At 41.6% G+C, this 19,409-nt stretch overlaps 1 protein-coding gene across 1 annotated transcript in view; it reads left to right on the top strand.

Annotated features, from left to right (window-relative positions):
- The window catches only part of CNTNAP5 (contactin associated protein family member 5), a 485,513-nt gene that overhangs the window by 295,923 nt on the left and 170,181 nt on the right, over positions 1–19,409 (top strand). Inside the window, exon 11 of the mRNA XM_070729992.1 lies at positions 3,896–4,002. Within this exon, the coding sequence (XP_070586093.1) occupies positions 3,896–4,002 (107 nt within the window). The remainder of the gene's footprint in view (positions 1–3,895; positions 4,003–19,409) is intronic.

Raw genomic sequence — 19,409 nt, 5'->3', positions numbered from 1 at the left:
TCAGCATTTGATTGGCTCCGCATTTCATTTATATGTGTCTTTTGTGTATAATTTGGTCTATAGATGTAATGATTTCAGTGGACCTCATTTAATGTTGCTATCCATGCTGCAGATGGATTTTGACAGATTTCTTAAAACAACTCCCAACCTTAGGGATAGCAATATATATGCGGCTTACAACATAATAAATATAATACAAAATGTGTAGAAATCTAATGTTACAAATCTAAAAAAATAAAATTACACTGTATATGTATATGTATATATATATATGTATATGTATATGTATATAGTTTTTTTGTGTCAAATTTTTGCGTGTGTATGTGTGTGTGCGTGTGTGTGTGCGTATTCACAAAAATGTTTTCTTTGGCTGCTGTTGTAGGATTTCATAATTATAGGATGCTATACTGAATTAAAGCCCTAACTATGTCCAGAAATATTGTGCATATTGCAGTTATTCTCTTAATTTCAGGTAAAGCATGTTCACTTAACACTTTGCACCATAAAGAAGCTAAACATATCAACCAACTATCAAGCTGGTCAAATCCCCCCTTTATGTTTAGCTTATATGAAGGAATAAAAATGTTGGACCCAAACTAGATGTCAACCAAAGCAACTTTTTAAGATGCACACCGGGTCTTCCATACCTTCTCACTGCTATATAACTCAGAATGTAGGACTGCCATAAATCTCTTTCTGGAGATATATAGGGCTTGTTTGGAGTAGGATTCAAACCTAAATGTAAAACTATTGTGCTATTCAAGGGTCTCCCTTTTTACTTTAACTTTAAGAAAATTATATTGTTTTGCCATACCCATTCTATTTTACAAGCAGTGCCACTGAGGAAGGAATTTATTAGTATATGGTTTCAAATTATACATTCAGAACACCTTGAAGGCAAATTCCACAAAGTACCTATGTTTTTCCCTTGTGGTAATGTGGTAATGGAATTTTAAAGATATTTTTTGAAGCTAATAGAAATACCAGGCCACTTAACTCTGCGGGATTTGGATTCAATACAAATTAATTTATTATTAGGTATAAGATGGGATGAACCAGTTTGGTATAATGTTTAGAGTGCTGTGACCTAGAAACTGGTGAGTTCTAATCTCACATTAGGCAGGAAGCCAGCTGAGTGACCTTGGGCCAATAACTTTTTCTCAGCCCTAGGAAGCAGGGAAAGATACCAACAAGGACATTTGATCATGATTGGTGGAAGTGTATTAAGGCCACACATTTTTGGACTCAATTACCTATAGAAACACAGAAGGTGTTAAAGATCCATATACAATCATTTCTCTTGAAACCAGATACATTTTTGGGATTGATGAATAAGCAGCTGGGGAAAGAAACATGAAACTTTGCTTTTATATATGTTCACTAAATTCAATTCAATTCAGTTTATTAGATTTGTATGCCACCACTCTCCGAAAACTGTAAAACATTTTCACACAAACCTTTACCCACAATGGAGGAATGGATAGTAAAGATGAGGAAACATTGAAATGGCCAAATTGTAAGAATAGAATATAGAATAGGATAGAATAGAACAGAATAGAATTATGGTCCAGTACAATACAATACAATAGATTTATTACCACTTTGAATGTACACTAATAGGCATACATTAAAATGAAATTTTGTTACATATAGCTCTCAAAGGTTCACTTGCTCTAATATACACTACGTAACCATGACATAATGAATGAATGACTGAGTGAGTGAGTGAGTGAGTGAGTGAGTGAGTGAGTGAATGAATAAATAAAAAATATGCATTTTAATTAGAGACAGGGCAATTTAACAATGACTGGAAACCTTTATAGACTTTTTATGGGAAATGGGGGGAAATGAAGTCATGATATAAGGTTTTCAGATTCAAAGCCTTTATTGTCATTGTACATCATGCATACAACAAAATTGGTTTAACCTCTAGTAGTGCAGTTCATACAAGAATAATCTTTATGCAAGTAGTTGGGAGAAGAACAACTAGTAATATGTTTCCATATGTATGTCATATTTCGTGCAACATGTATATTAATCAGGTGTATGATCTTGTATCATTGTATATACAGTACTGTATATATTACACACTTCACTGACACCAGTGAAATTTGTCATATTAATATGTTTGTGGTGCTGTATTGTGTTTAGAGTCTGACAGCCCATGAGTATAAGCTGTTTTTAAACCTGTTTAGCTGGTTGACTATACTTCTATGTCTTCTGCCAGATAGTAAAAGTGAAAAGAGACTCTGGCCAGGGTGTCTTTGAGAATTAAACAATAGTTGAAGAAATGTTATGGTCTAAGCTATTATTGGTTTCATTAATGTTTTATTATTCTTTTTTTGTTACACACACACACACACACACACACACACACACACACATGCACACATACAGTAGTACCTGTACGTAAGAACACCTCTACTTACAAACTTTTCTAGATAAGAACCATTTTTTTGCCTCTTCTCAAGAACCATTTTCCACTTACAAACCCGAGCCTCCAAAACTGTAACTGGAAAAGGCAGGGAGAAGCCTCCATGGAGCCTCTCTAGGAATCTCCTGGGAGGAAACAGGGCCAGAAAAGGTGGGGAGAAGCCTCTGTGGGGCCTCTCTAGGAATCTCCTTGGAGGAAACAGAGCTTCCACCCGCCATGTGATTTCCCCAATCGCACAGGTTTTCGTAGATTTTTCACAGGTACAGGTATGAAGATCTTGGCATATTCGGGTTTCTTCCTCTGTAAGTTTCCAGGAATCTCTGAAACTTATACAGGAAGAAACCCGAATATGCCAAGACCTTCGTATATGTGTGTGTGTGTGTTTTTGTGTGTGTGTGTGTGTGTTATATTATATTTTTGCTGATAAGTGAAAAGGAAATGTTAGATTTTGTCGGCTAGACAGAGACAAAAGAAAAACAAGTTGTTTCCTCCCATATTTGGGAATACCAGGATGATATGACAGAAAACAAACATATATATTGGTATATATATTTGTTTTCATAGATTTTTACGGGTATAGGTAAGTCTTGGCACATTCAGGTCTTTTCCCATATAAGATTGATAGAATCCTGGCAACATTTTGATGAGGTCCCACTCGTCATCTTCAGGCTGAAGCTTTCAGGTTTAAGCATGGGCGAACAAAGCTGAAAGCACCATCCTGAAGAATGGGACCTTGTCAAAACATCACCAGGATTCTATCAACCTTACATGGGAAAAGACCTGAATATACATATATTGGCAATAGTCAGTCAGCAGAAGTAACCTGCTGTACTGCACCCTAAACACTGGGCCACCCCAGCTCATATAGCTGAATTGAGCTCTTTGTGAGCTTTTTGCCCAGTGCTTAGGCCAACTACCCAGTGTTTTGTTATCTTCCTACCCTTTGCTCATACTGTTTCTATGTATTCATTGTGAAAATATAAAGGCTAAAGAATGGGGACGCATTTTATTCATAATATGATTCTTTAAAAAAATATTTTACTCATAGACCATTTGTATTTGCGAAGAGCAAGTAAATATAGCTAGATGCTGATATGATCAACTGAAATTACAGTGAGAATTGAGAAAAAGTAATATCAAAAAGAAAAGTCTTATTAAAATGTTCTGTGATACTTTTCACTTGGTATAATCCATTCCTCTTATCTGAAAGAATAAAATATGCATTATTGTTGCTTGGATACTGAAGAAAAGAGTCTATCTCAAGCCATTGCCTTGTATTTTAGTATCAATTTGGGCTCCCTTCTGAATTATATCTGTTCCCTGCATGCTGTTTTTCTGAAAGTATTCATTTTAAGCTAAGAACCAAGTTAAGGTGATTTTATTTTGTATTTTTATGTCAAATATAGAACTTTAGAGAAATGTAAAGCTTAAACTAAAGTTTCTTGTTTTATTTTCAATTAGATGTTTACCAAACTACTGTGAACATGGAGGAAAGTGTTCCCAATCTTGGACAACATTCTTCTGTGATTGTAACGAAACTGGTTACACTGGAACAACCTGCCATAATTGTAAGTTGATTGCATTGTTGTGTGCAGACAAACATTTGGGAATATTTACAAATTAGAGAAAAATAGATTCCTTGTACCCTTTAAAAAAACATGTGTAAATGGGTTCATGGGATGGAACAAATTTCAGTTGGATTAAAAAAACTACATAGGAAGTGAAATAGGCAGACTTTTTTCAGATGACAAGGAAAGAAATGTATAAACTGACATTTGTCACTGGGAAAAGGAGTAAACTCTGAAAACGTTTAGCAGTTTGCATCTGGTGGTCAAAGTAAATCCATTTTTCCAAATAGGTAATGCTACTTTGGTAGTCTTGTAACTACCAAAGATCTAGATAATGTTGATTATCTGAACTTAATTTAACTATCCTTTCAGCTGAGATGCCATGATTGCTTTGGTTGTCTTGAGCTATTCCAGAATAGGGAAAATATGGCCTGCAGATTCTCCTGGAGCAATCAGTGATATTTTACAACCCTGACATAGTATCTTCTTATTTTATCTTATTCAATTGGCTGGTTGGAATGATCTTGATTCCATGCATTTCTTTTAATGCTGGGGCCTCCAATTCAACACCTAAGCCATTGATCCATAACGTCTTAGGATTCCACATTTTATCACATTGTTTAATAGTTATATGAAGCCAATGGCAAAGGTCATTCAGAATTTGGAATGGACTGCCAGTGACAAAAAACTTTACTCTTCCACATTATCTTATTTCAGAAATGGGCTGACATGAAATCCAAATATAAACAAATCTTGTTTTGAGGCCATTTTTCTTTATTTTTTTTTTGATAAACTTTATTGATTTTTCTTAAAATAGACATACACACAAACACACATTTAACATAAAGTTGGGGTTGCAAATACCACTCTTATCCTAGAAGTCAAATTTCCATACAGAAAAAAGAATACACTATTAGTACCTTAAATCAACATATTAATTTAAATGAAAAGAAGAGATTTTTTTTAACTTTATATAAGAAAAACCTTCATATATAAACAAGATAAAAACTCAAAATTTAAAACATAACAATACTTCTATAATTCTCACCTAATATTAACTTTTACTTCTTCTTCTTATCTATCCATATATACACTTTATTCCAAATTACATAAAATTCTGATTCTTGTTTCTTCCTATATTTTTCTAAGGAAGATTTATAGTCTTTTTAAGGGGGAGAAAACTCTTTACATTTTATATTTATTCGGAGCCAGAGGTGGAATGCCTAGAAACCCATCGGCGCGTGCGCAATCTCCAATCTAATATTTTCTTAATAACCTCTTCCTCTTTGGGAATACCTTCCCCTTTCCAATTTTGCGCATATACTATCCTGGCCGCTGTCATTATATGAATAACTAGATGTAAAATATCTTTCTTATATTTCTGTTTAGTTATACCCAATAGATAAAATTCCAGAGTTTTCTCTATCTCTTGCGTTACTATTTCTTTTATTATTCTTTCTATCATTTTCCAATATGTCTTAACTTTGCTACAACTCCACCATTGATGATAATATGAACCTATTTCTTTCTTACACTTCCAACACAGTGGGGACATACTAGGGAACATTTTTGCAATTAGAATTTTGAGGCCATTTTTCAATGAAACTACACTCTCTACAAAAAACTGGTCTATTGTCTGGGAAATGTCTTTTATCTTTAGCTGTCACTGGGTTTTCAATTTATGATTGTGATAAGGATAACTACACTGGTGTATTTGGCATTGTTCTTTCTGAACTAATCAGATTGGCAACAGTTGTCTGCACCTTGGTTGCATCCCACCTTGGCTGCAGCAGTAAATTTTATAGAAGCCTACCCTTGAATATATCTGGAATATACATCTGATGCCAAATATGTTGGCTTGTCTGTTAACCAGCGCAAGGTGTTGAAAACATTATGATCGTATGTGGCTGAAGTATGAGCAGTTACTGTAGTTCCTATTAGCTTACCTATGCAATTAATTGGTATTAATTTTAACATAGTAATTGAATGAATAGCTGAGGAATGATGAATAGGAACTTTCCCAGTTTACAGAGAAGTGTTACAGGAGAAGCTCTTTCAGAAACCTGTTGGTATGTACACAGGAGAGGGACCTCTCCTGAGTTCGCTTTCCTGATTGGGAAAGAGATACTTTTTTAAAAAATAGTCTACGCCTGGAAAACAGAAAGCAATGCAGTAGTGACATCACTTGAATGTCAGACACAAGGAACCATAACATTTTGTGAATGGGCCAAAATAGTTACCTTGTTGTGTCATCATCAATATTAAAAGAATTTCACCAGAAGGTCTGCATTTGCAGCAGAGGCGGAGTAACGACGCGGACACAGAGCTGGCTTTAAAACTGGGTCATTTTTCTTAATTAAATTATCATAAATTTAATTCAACCTAACAAGGACCCGCAGGGTCAACTGAATTACTTCCGGGGCGGAAACGATGTCAGAAAAATTTCCGGGGCAACATATGGGCGTAGGTCCATGCTGATCCAGGTGAAAGGGCCACGCCCTCACCTGGATCCCAGCCATGCAAATGCATGTGGGAGGTCTCGCCGTCTAACCCCTGAAAGGGGATAGAAATGGGTGAGACCCAAAGGCAGGTTCTCACCAATTGCTCAGATCGATTTAAAGGCATCATGAGCCCTTGGAAAGAATCTGCCAATCATCCCCAAAGATGCCCAACAGAGAACACGCAGTTGCTAAACACCACCCAATTTCCGCCCCTAACCTGCCAACCCAATGACCAAAGGTAAGCCAATTAAAAATTAATCGGGGAGCGAAGCACCCCCTAACCATCCATCCTTCACAACACTGTGGAATAGGCAAAAAAACGGTCACAGAAAATACCGAGGCCGCCAAAAATTCCTATTCGGCCCCCTAAGGGCGACCCCAGTAGCACACTGAAAGATAGGGAGGGAGGGAGGGTGTTCGCCTGCTCGTTGTCGGGGTCAAAAGGAGGCCCCAAGCCTGCACAGCCCCTTTTATAGGGCTGGCAGGCTCTGCCCCCGATGACGTCATCGGCCAGACCGATGAGCAGCAAGGCCGGGATCTCATGAAATCTCGTGAGATCCCAGCCTTCAAAATGGCGGCTACATCAGGAGTCGCGTCTCCCTGGCCCTGCCACAAATCTGGGCCGGGGAGGTAAGTCACCGGCCGGGCATTTCCTGGAAACAAGGAGAAAAAGCTTTCCTAGTCTGGGCTATGTCATTTCCTCCCTGGAGTGATTTCACATTGGAACACTGCTTAACTGCCCTTTCCCATTCAGAAGGCAATCCCATAACACTGCAAGATGGCAAAGCCAGAATATTGAGCACCTTTCCTATTACACACATTTCATAACTATGTTAAATATACTTATGCTCATTTTTTATAATTGTGGCATTCAGAATATACAGAGAAAGGGACTTGCAATTTATTTTTTCTTTCTTTCTTTATTATATCAGAAGACTTATTTTAACCTATATATTGCCCAACCCCGATTTCCCTAATATTAGTTTGTTTGTTTCCTCTACTTTCAATAGATGTTTCTTTTTTCTACTATTTTAGTGTTGTAAAAAAATATGCCACATCGCTTACATTTTAAATGTTTCCAGCACATACAAATATCCAGCCAGTAAATATTTAATAAAAAAAGATTACAGTTTTGATATCTGACTCAGTGCATGCTAAATGGTGTGGATAAAAGATATATAGAAACATAGAAACATAGAAACATAGAAGTCTGACGGCAGAAAAAGACCTCATGGTCCATCTAGTCTGCCCTTATACTATTTTCTGTATTTTATCTTAGGATGGATATATGTTTATCCCAGGCATGTTTAAATTCAGTTACTGTGGATTTATCTACCACGTCTGCTGGAAGTTTGTTCCAAGGATCTACTACTCTTTCAGTAAAATAATATTTTCTCATGTTGCTTTTGATATTTCCCCCAACTAACTTCAGATTGTGTCCCCTTGTCCTTGTGTTCACTTTCCTATTAAAAACACTTCCCTCCTGGACCTTATTTAACCCTTTAATATATTTAAATGTTTCGATCATGTCCCCCCTTTTCCTTCTGTCCTCCAGACTATACAGATTGAGTTCATTAAGTCTTTCCTGATACGTTTTATGCTTAAGACCTTTCACCATTCTTGTAGCCCGTCTTTGGATCCATTCAATTTTGTCAATATCTTTTTGTAGGTGAGGTCTCCAGAACTGAACACAGTATTCCAAATGTGGTCTCACCAGCATTCTATATAGCGGGATCATAATCTCCCTCTTCCTGCTTGTTATACCTCTAGCTATGCAGCCAAGCATCCTACTTGCTTTCCCTACCGCCTGACTGCACTGTTCACCCATATATATTTCTTAACAAGCTTTCTGAAATGCCAGAGGTACATTATTTTTCAAAAAGAAAAAAAGGGAAATTAAAAAGACAGTAAGCAAGAAATCTCTGTCAATTTCCAGTATAATTTATTTATTTATTTATTTATTTATTAGATTTATATGCCGCCCCTCTCCATAGACTCGGGGTGGCTCACAACAGCAATAAAACAATTCATGACAAATCTAATAATTTAAAAACATTTTAAAAAACCCGTTATTAAGCAGACATACACACAAACATACCGTACATAAATTGTATTGGCCCAGGGGAGATATCTCAATTCCCCCATGCCTGGCGGCAAAGGTGGGTTTTAAGGAGTTTACAAAAGGCAAGGAGGGTGGGGGCAATTCTAATTTCTGGGGGGAGCTGGTTCCAGAGAGTCAGGGCCACCACAGAGAAGGCTCTTCCCCTGGGACCCGCCAAATGGCATTGTTTAGTCAACAGGACCCGGAGAAGGCCAACTCTGTGGGACCTAATCGGTCGCTGGGATTAGTGTGGCAGAAGGCGGTCCCGGAGATATTCTGGTCCGATCTCATGAAGGGCTTTATAGGTCATAACCAATACTTTGAATTGTGACCGGAAATTGATCGACAACCAATGCAGACTGCGGAGTGTTGGTGTAACATGGGCATACCTGGGGAAGCCCATGATTGCTCTCGCAGCTGCATTCTGCACAATCTGAAGTTTCCGAACACTTTTCAAAGGTAGTCCCATGTAGAGAGCATTACAGTAGTCGAATCTCGAGGTGATGAGGGCATGAGTGACTGTGAGTAGTGAGTCCCGGTCCAGATAGGGCCGCAAACCTGGGCAAACCTCCCCCTCGCCACAGCTGAAAGATGGTTCTCTAATGTGAACTGTGGATCGAGGAGAATGCCCAAGTTGCAGACCCTCTTTGAGGGGGTCAAAAATTCTTCCCCCAGGGTTATGGATGGACAGATGGAATTGTCCTTGGGAGGCAGGACCCACAGCCACTCCATCTTATCTGGGTTGAGTTTGAGTCTGTTGACTCCCACCCAGACCCGAACAGCCTCCAGGCATCAGCACATCACTTCCACTGCTTCGTTGACTGGACATGGGGTGGAGATGTAGAGCTGGGTATCATCTACATATTGATGATACCTCACCCCATGCCTCTGGATGATCTCACCCAGTGGTTTCATGTAGATATTGAATAGCAGGGGGGACCAACCCCTGAGGCAACCCACAAGGGAGTAACCTTGAGGTCGACCTCTGACCCCCCCCACTAACACCGACTGCGACTGACCGGAGAGGTAGGAGGAGAACCACTGAATAACAGTGCCTCCCACTCCCAACCCCTCCAGCCGATGCAGAAGGATACCATGGTCGATGGTATCGAAAGCCGCTGAGAGGTCAAGAAGCACCAGGACAGAGGATAAACCCCTGTCCCGGGCCTGCCAGAGATCATCCACCCACGCGACCAAAGCAGTTTTCATGCTGTAGCCGGGCCTGAATCCTGACTGTTGAGGGCCTAGATAATCGGCTTCTTCCAAGAACTGTTGGAGTTGGAGCTCCACCACCTTCTCAACAACATTCCCCATAAAAGGAAGGTTGGAGACTGGCCGATAGTTGTTAAGAATGGCTGGGTCTAGGGAAGGCTTCCTGAGGAGGGGGCGCACAAGTGCCTCCTTGTAGGGATCCAGAAAGGACCCCCTCCCCAAAGAAGCATTGACAAACTCCTGGACCCAGCTCCGTGTCACCTCCCTGCTGGCCGAGACCAGCCAGGAGGGACACGGATCCAGTAAGCAGGTGGCGGAACTCACAGCTCCAATGGCCTTGTCCACTTCATCAGGTGTCACCAGATCAAACTCTTCCCAGACAGGTGGACAACTACAGGCCCCAGTCACCTTGACTGACTCATTGTCAGTCGACTCTGTTATCCAATTGGAGTCGAGGTCCACCCGGATTCGAGCAATTTTATCAGCGAAAAATGTGTTAAAATCCTCAGCACTACTCTGTAAGGGCTCCCCAACTCCCCCCTGGTTAAGAAGGGAGCGGATCACCCTAAACAGAGTGGCCAGGTGGGATTCCACTGATGTAATCAAGGCGGTATGATATGCGCATCTTGCCGCCTTGAGCTCCACTTAGTAAGTCTTAATAAAAGCTCTTACAAGTGTTCGATTGGATTCAGACTTACTTTTCCTCCATCACTTCTCTCTTATGGAGTTTCAACTCCTGGAGCTCGTCATTAAACCATGGAGCTCTACGGGGTCTAGTGCCATGGAGAGGTCGCAACGGCGCAATCCGGTCAAGAGCCTCCACTGCAGCCTTGTTCCAGGCCTCAGCAAGACACTCCGCTGAACTGTGAATGAGTGCCTCCGGAATAACCCCAAGCCTCCTCTGAAAGCCCTCTGGGTCCATCAGGTGTCTGGGGCGGAACTGCCTAATTGGTTCCGCCTCCCTGCGGGGAAGGATTTGAGCCAGGAAGTCAAGCCGCAGTAGAAAATGGTCTGACCATGACAAAGGCAACACTTCTAAGCCCCTTAATGTCAGACCATTACTCAATTGGTCAGAGAGGAATACCATGTTGGGTGCGTGCCCCCCCTTGTGAGTTGGACCCTGTACTACTTGAGTCAGGTCCATGGCTGTCATGGTGGCCATGAACTCCTGTGCTAATCCAGAGGTTTCACCGAGTGATGGCAGGTTAAAGTCCCCCATGACAATAAGTCTGTGGAATCCTACTGCCAGCCCGGCTATCGCCTTGAGCAGCACAGGCAAGGATGTTGACACGCAGTTGGGAGGCAGGTACATGAGCAACAAGTCCACCTGGACCCCTAAGTCCAACTTCACAAGGAGGGACTCACAACCCGCAATCTCTGGGGCAATGAGTCTACGTAGGCAAAGGCTCTCCCCTGCTATAATAGCCACTCCTCCCTCCCTTCCCTGAGGTCAAGGCTGGTGCCATATCTGAAACCCAGCTAGGCAAATTTCAAAGAGAGGAACTCCTCCCTCTGGGCCTAGCCAGGTTTCAGTCACACATGCCAGGTCGGCCTCCTCATCCAGGATCAAATCCCGGATGAGGAGAGCTTTATTTACCACCGACCTGGCATTGAATAGCAGCAGCCTGAGCCCAGGGCCAGAGTTACACTCATCATCAGTACCCTGGGTTGAGCTCACAGAGCCGGAACAAGGGATCATTATTAAGCAGCGATCTCTCGTTCACCCGGAATGGCTAGTTCTGTGGCTCCTGCCATATCTGCCTCTCCCCAGCAACACTGGAATATTCCAACCCTCTGTCACCCCAGAGATCGATGCCTCCTCCCCTCCTGCCTCTCTCTCGTCAGGTGGGCATGCAAATCATTTGTACCATACCCATTTACCCCATCCATACCATAATCCCCCCACCCATCCCATTCATCCCATTCACTCATTCCATACATATTATTAAACCCACCCCAATTATCTATAATTTAAAATTAAAAAATTAAATTAATTACTGGTAATATTAATATTAAACCCACTAATAAAATAATTAAACCCACTAATAAAACAGATAATTTAGCTAAAAAACAATAAAAAACTATGAAAGAATTAAAAAACATGATAACAATATAGGGAATATATGCAGAATTTATTTGTTTGTTTGTTTGTATGCCACCTCTCTCCGTATTAAAGTTGTTCCATAAATTAAAATGTCATCCCACAGGAAACGTCAAAATTTGACCATCTATGTTGGCCTCATGTTTAAATGAAATAGTTAAATGAAGGAATATTCAGATAGACTGAACATTTTGCTTTGCTCAATGTCCTTTAAACCATTAAAATATTTTGGATTTTTAAAAGAAATTTTGAAGGTTGACATATATTTCTACTCTCACACTACATTTCTAAATTTGAATATGAATAAAGACATTGTTATGATTGCCATCCAACAGAAATGTAAATTTGTTGAATGAGAATTACATCAATTACATCCCTAAACATTCTGATTATTAAAATTAAACTATTTCTAAAAGAGCAACTTTTCATGTTTTTATTTAATAATGTGTTACTTATGGGTTGTTTAGCAATGTAACAGTGAAAACAAGTATTTTTCCTGACTATTATTTCATGAATACATGTCATTCTAATATTATACAGTCATTAGATAACTATCAAAAGAAGACCTTGGAAGAATACACAAACAACCATCGGCTTGAATTATGTGTTTTACAATTATTTAATTTTAACAATGAAAATCATAATGTAATATTTATAAAATTATATTATCAGGTTGTTGCTACACAGATACCTACTAATCATAATATGATGATTTGAAAAAGGGATGAAGCAATGAAGTGCAGACTTCAGTTTTATGTTCACATTATCTCAGTGATGGGCTACCAAAATTTTTACTACCACATTGTGGGCGTGGCTTATACATTTTGTTTCAACATCTTTCAGTGCAAGTTCGGTGCTCTGGAGCTCCATTTTCGCTACCCCACTGTGTTCTCCCCCGTCTGGGCAGTAGCCCACCCCGATTAGCTACTATATAAAATGTATGTACAGACACACACACACGCATAGCTCTTCTAAAATTATACACATTCAAACTCATTTACTGTGATAGAAAAAACATACCCAGAAGGGTATGTTTTGTGTACCTGACCAAAATTTTGCTACCGGTACTGCGTACCTGACCGTACCCGTAGGAGCCCATCACTGTATTACCTGGGATCATTTAATTTTTGCCTGATTTGTAGAGGCAAAATAACATTTTCTTTGCTCTTTGGATTTTACTACCTGAGGATAGGTTTCATATGTCATTTGGAGGTGATCACTAGCTCTTTGAAAATAAGGAGGTGCCATTCACCTTGAAAGAAGTGATGATACAGTTCTGTTGATGCAATTTTGTCATTCAATTTAGGCAACATCCTAGCTGCAATGGATTATCTATGTCAGTGGTTCTCAATCTGGGGTCTGGACACCTTTGGGGGGGGTGTCAAACAACCGTTTCACAGGGGTTGCCTAATACCATAGAAAAAGACAAATTTCCCATGGTGTTAGTAACAAAACCTTCTGTTCTGGTGCCTTGGAACATATTTTTACAGTCTGACCAATCAGGCATTTACAATGGGGGTGTCCCTTTGACCTTCCTGCCAATCAGCCAGTTTAAAGCTCTGTTGGGAGAATTGGCACTAGACTTATGGTTGGGGGTCACCGCAACATGAGGAACTTTATTAAGGGGTTGCAGCATTAGAAAGGTTGAGAACCACTGACCTATGTACTTTCCATTCAGGAAAGGAGAAGATGAAATAGAAATGCAGAAGATGAGACATTCCTGGCCCTCATTGATATCCAATACTAAAAGGTATCCTTCTGAACTCTTCAATGCTAGTGTTCCAGATGGTGTATTTGTATTTCACCTGAATGAGTAGGTCCATAATTATAGCAATAGCACTTAGACTTATACACCACTTCACAATGCTTCACAGTCCCCTCTAAGCCATTTAGAGTCAGCCTATTGCTCCCGACAATTTGGATTCTCATTTTACCCACCTCAAAAGGATGGAAGGCTGAGTCAACCTTGAGCCTGTTGAAATTTCAACTGTCAAATTGCAGGCAGCTGGCAACAGAAATAGCCTGCAGTACTGTATTCCAACCATTGCACCACTGTGGCTCATAATATTATGGAGTTGTTTTGAAGTCACATATTATGTTTGAGAAGCAAGTGAAAATATGTCAACTGCAACATTACAGTAGTGCAGTTTAGTAAAGGGGGGGAAAGTCCTGATATGTCATATGACATTGCTGTCATATGATGTATTTATGTGAGTTTGACACCCTACTCTAGAATGTCTTTCTAAGGTTCATCTGACCTTGCAACTCTTTGATGTAATCTTTGATGTTTTAATCTGTCAATCAACATCAGATATTCAAGTTGGAAATAGCAAAAGACCAATGTGCAATCCACATCTTTGTCTTTGTGAACATCTACTTAATGTAAACTGAACTGGCACACAATCTTGGACCAACATAGAAGAGTGATCCATCCTCCCCTGACAGAATAAATTGCACCTAGAACATTGATCATAAATTCTGAACTACATCCAATTTATTTCTTCAGATTGGCTGTAAATTTATTTCAATGTCACCAACCTGTAGCATTTTCGGTATTAATTTAAATTTTATGTTTCCTGGAACCAGGAATCGTGTCTGGAAATACCTACCCAGGGTGCTATTAATGCTTTGTAAAATCACAACAAATTATTCAGACAACCTTTTCAGGTATCTCAGGATTTCAGCACTCTTGTGTAGGATTGGATGGCTGTTGCAATATTTTAAACAACATTTGGATGTAATTTGGTAATTTGTAATTCAGTGAGCTGTGGGGTTTAAAATCAATGAGTCCTGTTATTGACTGCTGATACATGTAATGCTATTTTTTTGTACATTACAAATAAATCCTGTTGAGTTTGTGAGTCTTCCCATGTTTGTGATTTGTTTTGCAATCTCAATAACATTTTCCCAAACTAAGCATTTTTTCTGTATTCTTCTATTACTTTTTCTCTTGAATAATTTTTAGATTTCTCACACTGACAACTGCTGCTGAGCCAGCTGTACTTTGCTAGTTTTGTTCCCCATCACCTTTTATTCACAATCAATACAGCACATGGGGAATTTTTTGAAGCCCAGCTTGAAGCACAAAGCTACAGTCTTGCCTATATAAAAATCAGCAAGCAGCCATCTCACTGAATGGATAACTAGTAATAAAATAAATAGATTCCATGATCTGAAAAGAAGAGAGGAAACAGCCTTTGAAAACACCAACTATTATTCTGCCAGAATGTGCAAGTTTTTAATAACAGGTTTTTTAGGATAAATATCTTTTTTGCATTCTTTTTTGTTTGAAATTTGTCTAGTTTGAATTGGAAAATTATTAGTTATTATCGTCATCATCATTCTCAATACTACTACCCATCAACTTCATTACCATCCCATTTGCTAAACTTCCCTGGCAAATTACAAGGATTTTTTTAAAAAGCTGGAATTAAAAATAAAATCATGAAAGACATAAATCACTGCAGAATAAATTAAAATTAAACAAAGCACAACACTGTATTGATGCTTAGGCGAAGGGAAATGTCCTTGCAACTTCCAAACATTCCTTTGTGGGGAATATGACCCTTACATTGAACCACACTACTGAGAAATTTTTGCTTTCTTTTTGCATAGGTTTCTATATATCCTTTCTAGGATATCTGAAGGGGGATATCTGAAGGCACTAAAACAGTGGTGGGTAACTTTTTATGTCACCGCTTGCCAACTTGCATGCCGGAAATGGCATGCAAAATCATCCATCCTGGACTGTGAGGCCTCACTGACACTCGCTGTACATGCTAGCACATGCTGGCCCCCAAACCTCCATTTCATGTGCCTGATGAACAGCTGGCTGTTGCGCTTGTACACAAAAAACCCTGGAAGTTCAGGTGCCAGCATGCACATGTACACTGGAAAGCTCAATTTCTGGTTTTCGGTGCTCTCGTACATGCAAAGACCAGCTGACTGGCACACATGTGTACACAGGGAATGCAGAAGAGGAGGCAGCGAGACAGCGCATCCCGTGAAGGATGGTTCTGCATGGAGCTTCTGGCAAAATAATAATAATAATAATAATAATAATAATAATAATAATAACGACGATGACGACAACAACAACAAGAACAAATGCCAGAAATTCCATGCAAAGCCATCCTGCACAGGATGCGCTGCCTCGCTGGCTTCTCTTCTGCATACATGTGTAAATACATGTTTCATAGGTTTGCCACTGCAGCAGTAGAAGCACCTAAGCAACTAATTGTATGGGGGTATTCTTAAACTACTTGGATTATCTAGGTTTAGTGTATTTTCCCCAATGCACTTGGGGAAAAGGAATCCTCAATCTGAGTATTGTATTGGCAGTTCTGTGTTAGCAAAAACTTCAGAAGAGAAGGATTTAGGGGTAGTGATTTCTGACAGTCTCAAAATGGGTGAGCAGTGTGGTCGGGCGGTAGGAAAAGCAAGTAGAATGCTGGGCTGCATAGCTAGAGGTATAACAAGCAGGAAGAGGGAGATTGTGATCCCGCTATATAGAGCGCTGGTGAGACCACATTTGGAGTACTGTGTTCAGTTCTGGAGACCTCACCTACAAAAAGATATTGACAAAATTGAACAGGTCCAAAGGCGGGCCACAAGAATGGTGGAAGGTCTTAAGCATAAAATGTATCAGGAAAGACTTAATGAACTCAATCTGTATAGTCTGGAGGACAGAAGGAAAAGGGGGGACATGATCGAAGCATTTAAATATGTCAAAGGGTTAAATAAGGTTCAGGAGGGAAGTGTTTTTAATAGGAAAGTGAACACAAGAACAAGGGGACACAAATTGAAGTTAGTTGAGGGAAAGATCAAAAGCAACATGAGAAAATATTATTTTACTGAAAGAGTAGTAGATCCTTGGAACAAACTTCCAGCAGACACAAGAACAGTTTTTTCCCGAACGCCATCACTCTACTAAACAAATAATTCCCTCAACACTGTCAGACTTTCTACTAAATCTGCACTTATAATCTACTAGTTTTTCTCATCATTCCTATCACCCATTTCCTCCCATGTTGACTGTATGACTGTAACTTGTTGCGTATATCCTAAGATTTTTATTAATATTGCTTCTTCATTGCTTATTTGACCCCTATGACAATCATTAAGTGTTGTACCACATGATTCTTGACAAATGTATATTTTATTTTATGTACGTTGAGAGCATATGCACCAAGACAAATTCCTTGTGTGTCCAATCACACTTGGCCAATAAAATTCTATTCTATTCTATTCTAAATCGACAGTAACTGAATTTAAACATGCCTGGGGTAAACATATGTCCATCCTAAGATAAAATACAAAAAATAGTATAAGGGCAGACTAGATGGATCTTGAGATGGATCTTGAGATGGATCTTTTTCTGCTGTCAGTCTTCTTTGTTTCTATGTTTCAGCCTTCGGTGGATAAAGTAACAAATGAAGGAAAATATATGAATAATAAACTAGTTCAAAGGTAAAAGGAGATTTGGAAAAAAAATATGTGGTATTGTGCACGCAATATATTATTACATTTGAGTGCCAATCCACTTAAATTGGCTTTCTACAGGGATAGGGTTTTTTTAACCTGGCAATTCCGTATATACTATACATACCGAGAAGATATTGTAATGCGAGAACAGTGCCATGAACTCTTTTCCAATAATTTGGAATGGGCAGCGCCGGACTTACCCGGCTGGCAGGCTTTGCTGGAGGGACCGGGAGACACGGTCCCTCATGGCGGCCGCCATCTTGGATCCCGGGCGAAGTCTCGCGATGCGAGACTTCGCTCGGGAGATCGGGACCCGATTGGCCAGGTCCCTGATTGGTCCGGGCGGGGCCTGCTTGCCCTATATAAGGGCGAGCAGGCCCGGGGCTCTCCCTTTTCGCCCGGACTGCTTTACAAGAGCAGACGTTCGTTCGTCTGCTCTGGCGGCCATTTTGTTTGGCGACCTCGTGCAAGGCACCATTTTGTGGCCTGCAGACCAGCGGGAAGCCCTTTATCATAGCGGAGCCAGCATCGGCTGGGCTCCGCTCCGGTTTGGTGTGCTGCCCTTGGGGTGTCCTCGCGGGCCCGCCGGGGTCTTCCTTGGGGATTGAGGCCTTCTTATAAAAGGCCTGGGTGGGGCCTTCCTTGCCACAGTTTGGGAGGGGTTGGTGTCTGGGTCTCCTTGGAGGTGTGCCTGCAAGGCCTGCGGGTAGGGTAGGCCTTGTCTGGGTGTCGGGCCTTCGGGGGGGGTTTTTGGCACGCCCTTCTTCTATTCTTATTTACATAGGTTATTAATTAGGGTCATGGCCCCTAAAAAGCGTCCAGCTCAGGGCCATCGGCCTCCACCAGTGGTGCGGCCCAGGAGGGCTGCCAGGCCGTCTGCCCGGGCTCGGGCGGCGGCGGAGGGGCCCCTGGGTGGGATCCCGGTAGAGGGGGTGGTGGGATTCACCCCCACTGTCCCTCACCCCGAGGTTTCCCCTTCTCTCTCCTGGGCCAGGGTCTTGGAGCGTCTTGCTGATTTGAAGAGGTGGCGGTCGGGGGCGGGCCCGGAGGGGCTTCCTTCGACTGCCACAGCAGCATGGGGCACCGACCCCGAAGTGGAGTCAACCCCAGAGGGGCAAGGGGCCCACAACCCGCAGACGGGACACACCGGGCAGAGGGCCCAGTCGGGGCAGTGGTCATCGTTCCAGGGCCCAACAAGGATGGGCCCAACGTGGATGGCTTCTACCCCTTACGGGGCAGGTGAGGTTGCACCACACGTAGGCACATCACCGCTCCTTCCCGTGCAGGGTCCCGGGTTCATCCCGCCCACAGTGGGGGGTGGCAACAGCTTTATGGGAGCTGCTGCAGGCATTTGTGGACAGGTTTGGTCCCCGCCGGCTCCGCTTGCGGGGGCGCCGGGGGTACCTGTCCCAACCGGGGCGGGGGTGGGGGGTTGGATCCCTCCTCCACCGGCCATTATGCCACCGGTTCCTTTTATGTATCCACCGGGGCTTGGGGTGCTGGGCTTGGGGGCCACCACGGTGTGGGACCCGTTCGCCAGCATCAAGCCTGGGGCCATCCCTTGTGGGTTGCCCACGACGCCTTTGGGGTACCATCTTCACCCGTCAGTAAAGGAGGCAATATGGCGGGGGGAGTACGTCGATCTTTTCTCCATTTTAAACAGGGAGGTCCCTAAACAGGACAAGGAGGTGGTCCCTGGGGAGAAGGTAAAGAAAACAAAGGTCACAAAGTGCTTCAGCTCGTGGCTGTACGCCTTTCTGACCTTTGTGTCGGTGGTAATTCAGAGGCAGCCGGGTAGGGCCGCTGCCTTGCTGAAGTACATCGACCTTATCGCAAGGGCGCATTTTGAATATGGGGGCACCATATGGAGGCATTACGACAAGGGGTTTAGGATGCGTATTGCCCATGACCCCTACTTGCCTTGGGATATGGTGGTTCCGGACCTGTGGTTCCAGGCCACGCATATGTCAGGGAAGGAGGGCTGTGATAGGACCGATAGCGGTCACTT

This window comes from Erythrolamprus reginae, chromosome 1 (assembly GCF_031021105.1).
Source record: "Erythrolamprus reginae isolate rEryReg1 chromosome 1, rEryReg1.hap1, whole genome shotgun sequence".
Lineage (NCBI taxonomy): Eukaryota > Metazoa > Chordata > Lepidosauria > Squamata > Dipsadidae > Erythrolamprus > Erythrolamprus reginae.
Note: the sequence above shows the minus strand (reverse complement) of the source record. Positions and strands in the feature narration are given on the sequence as shown.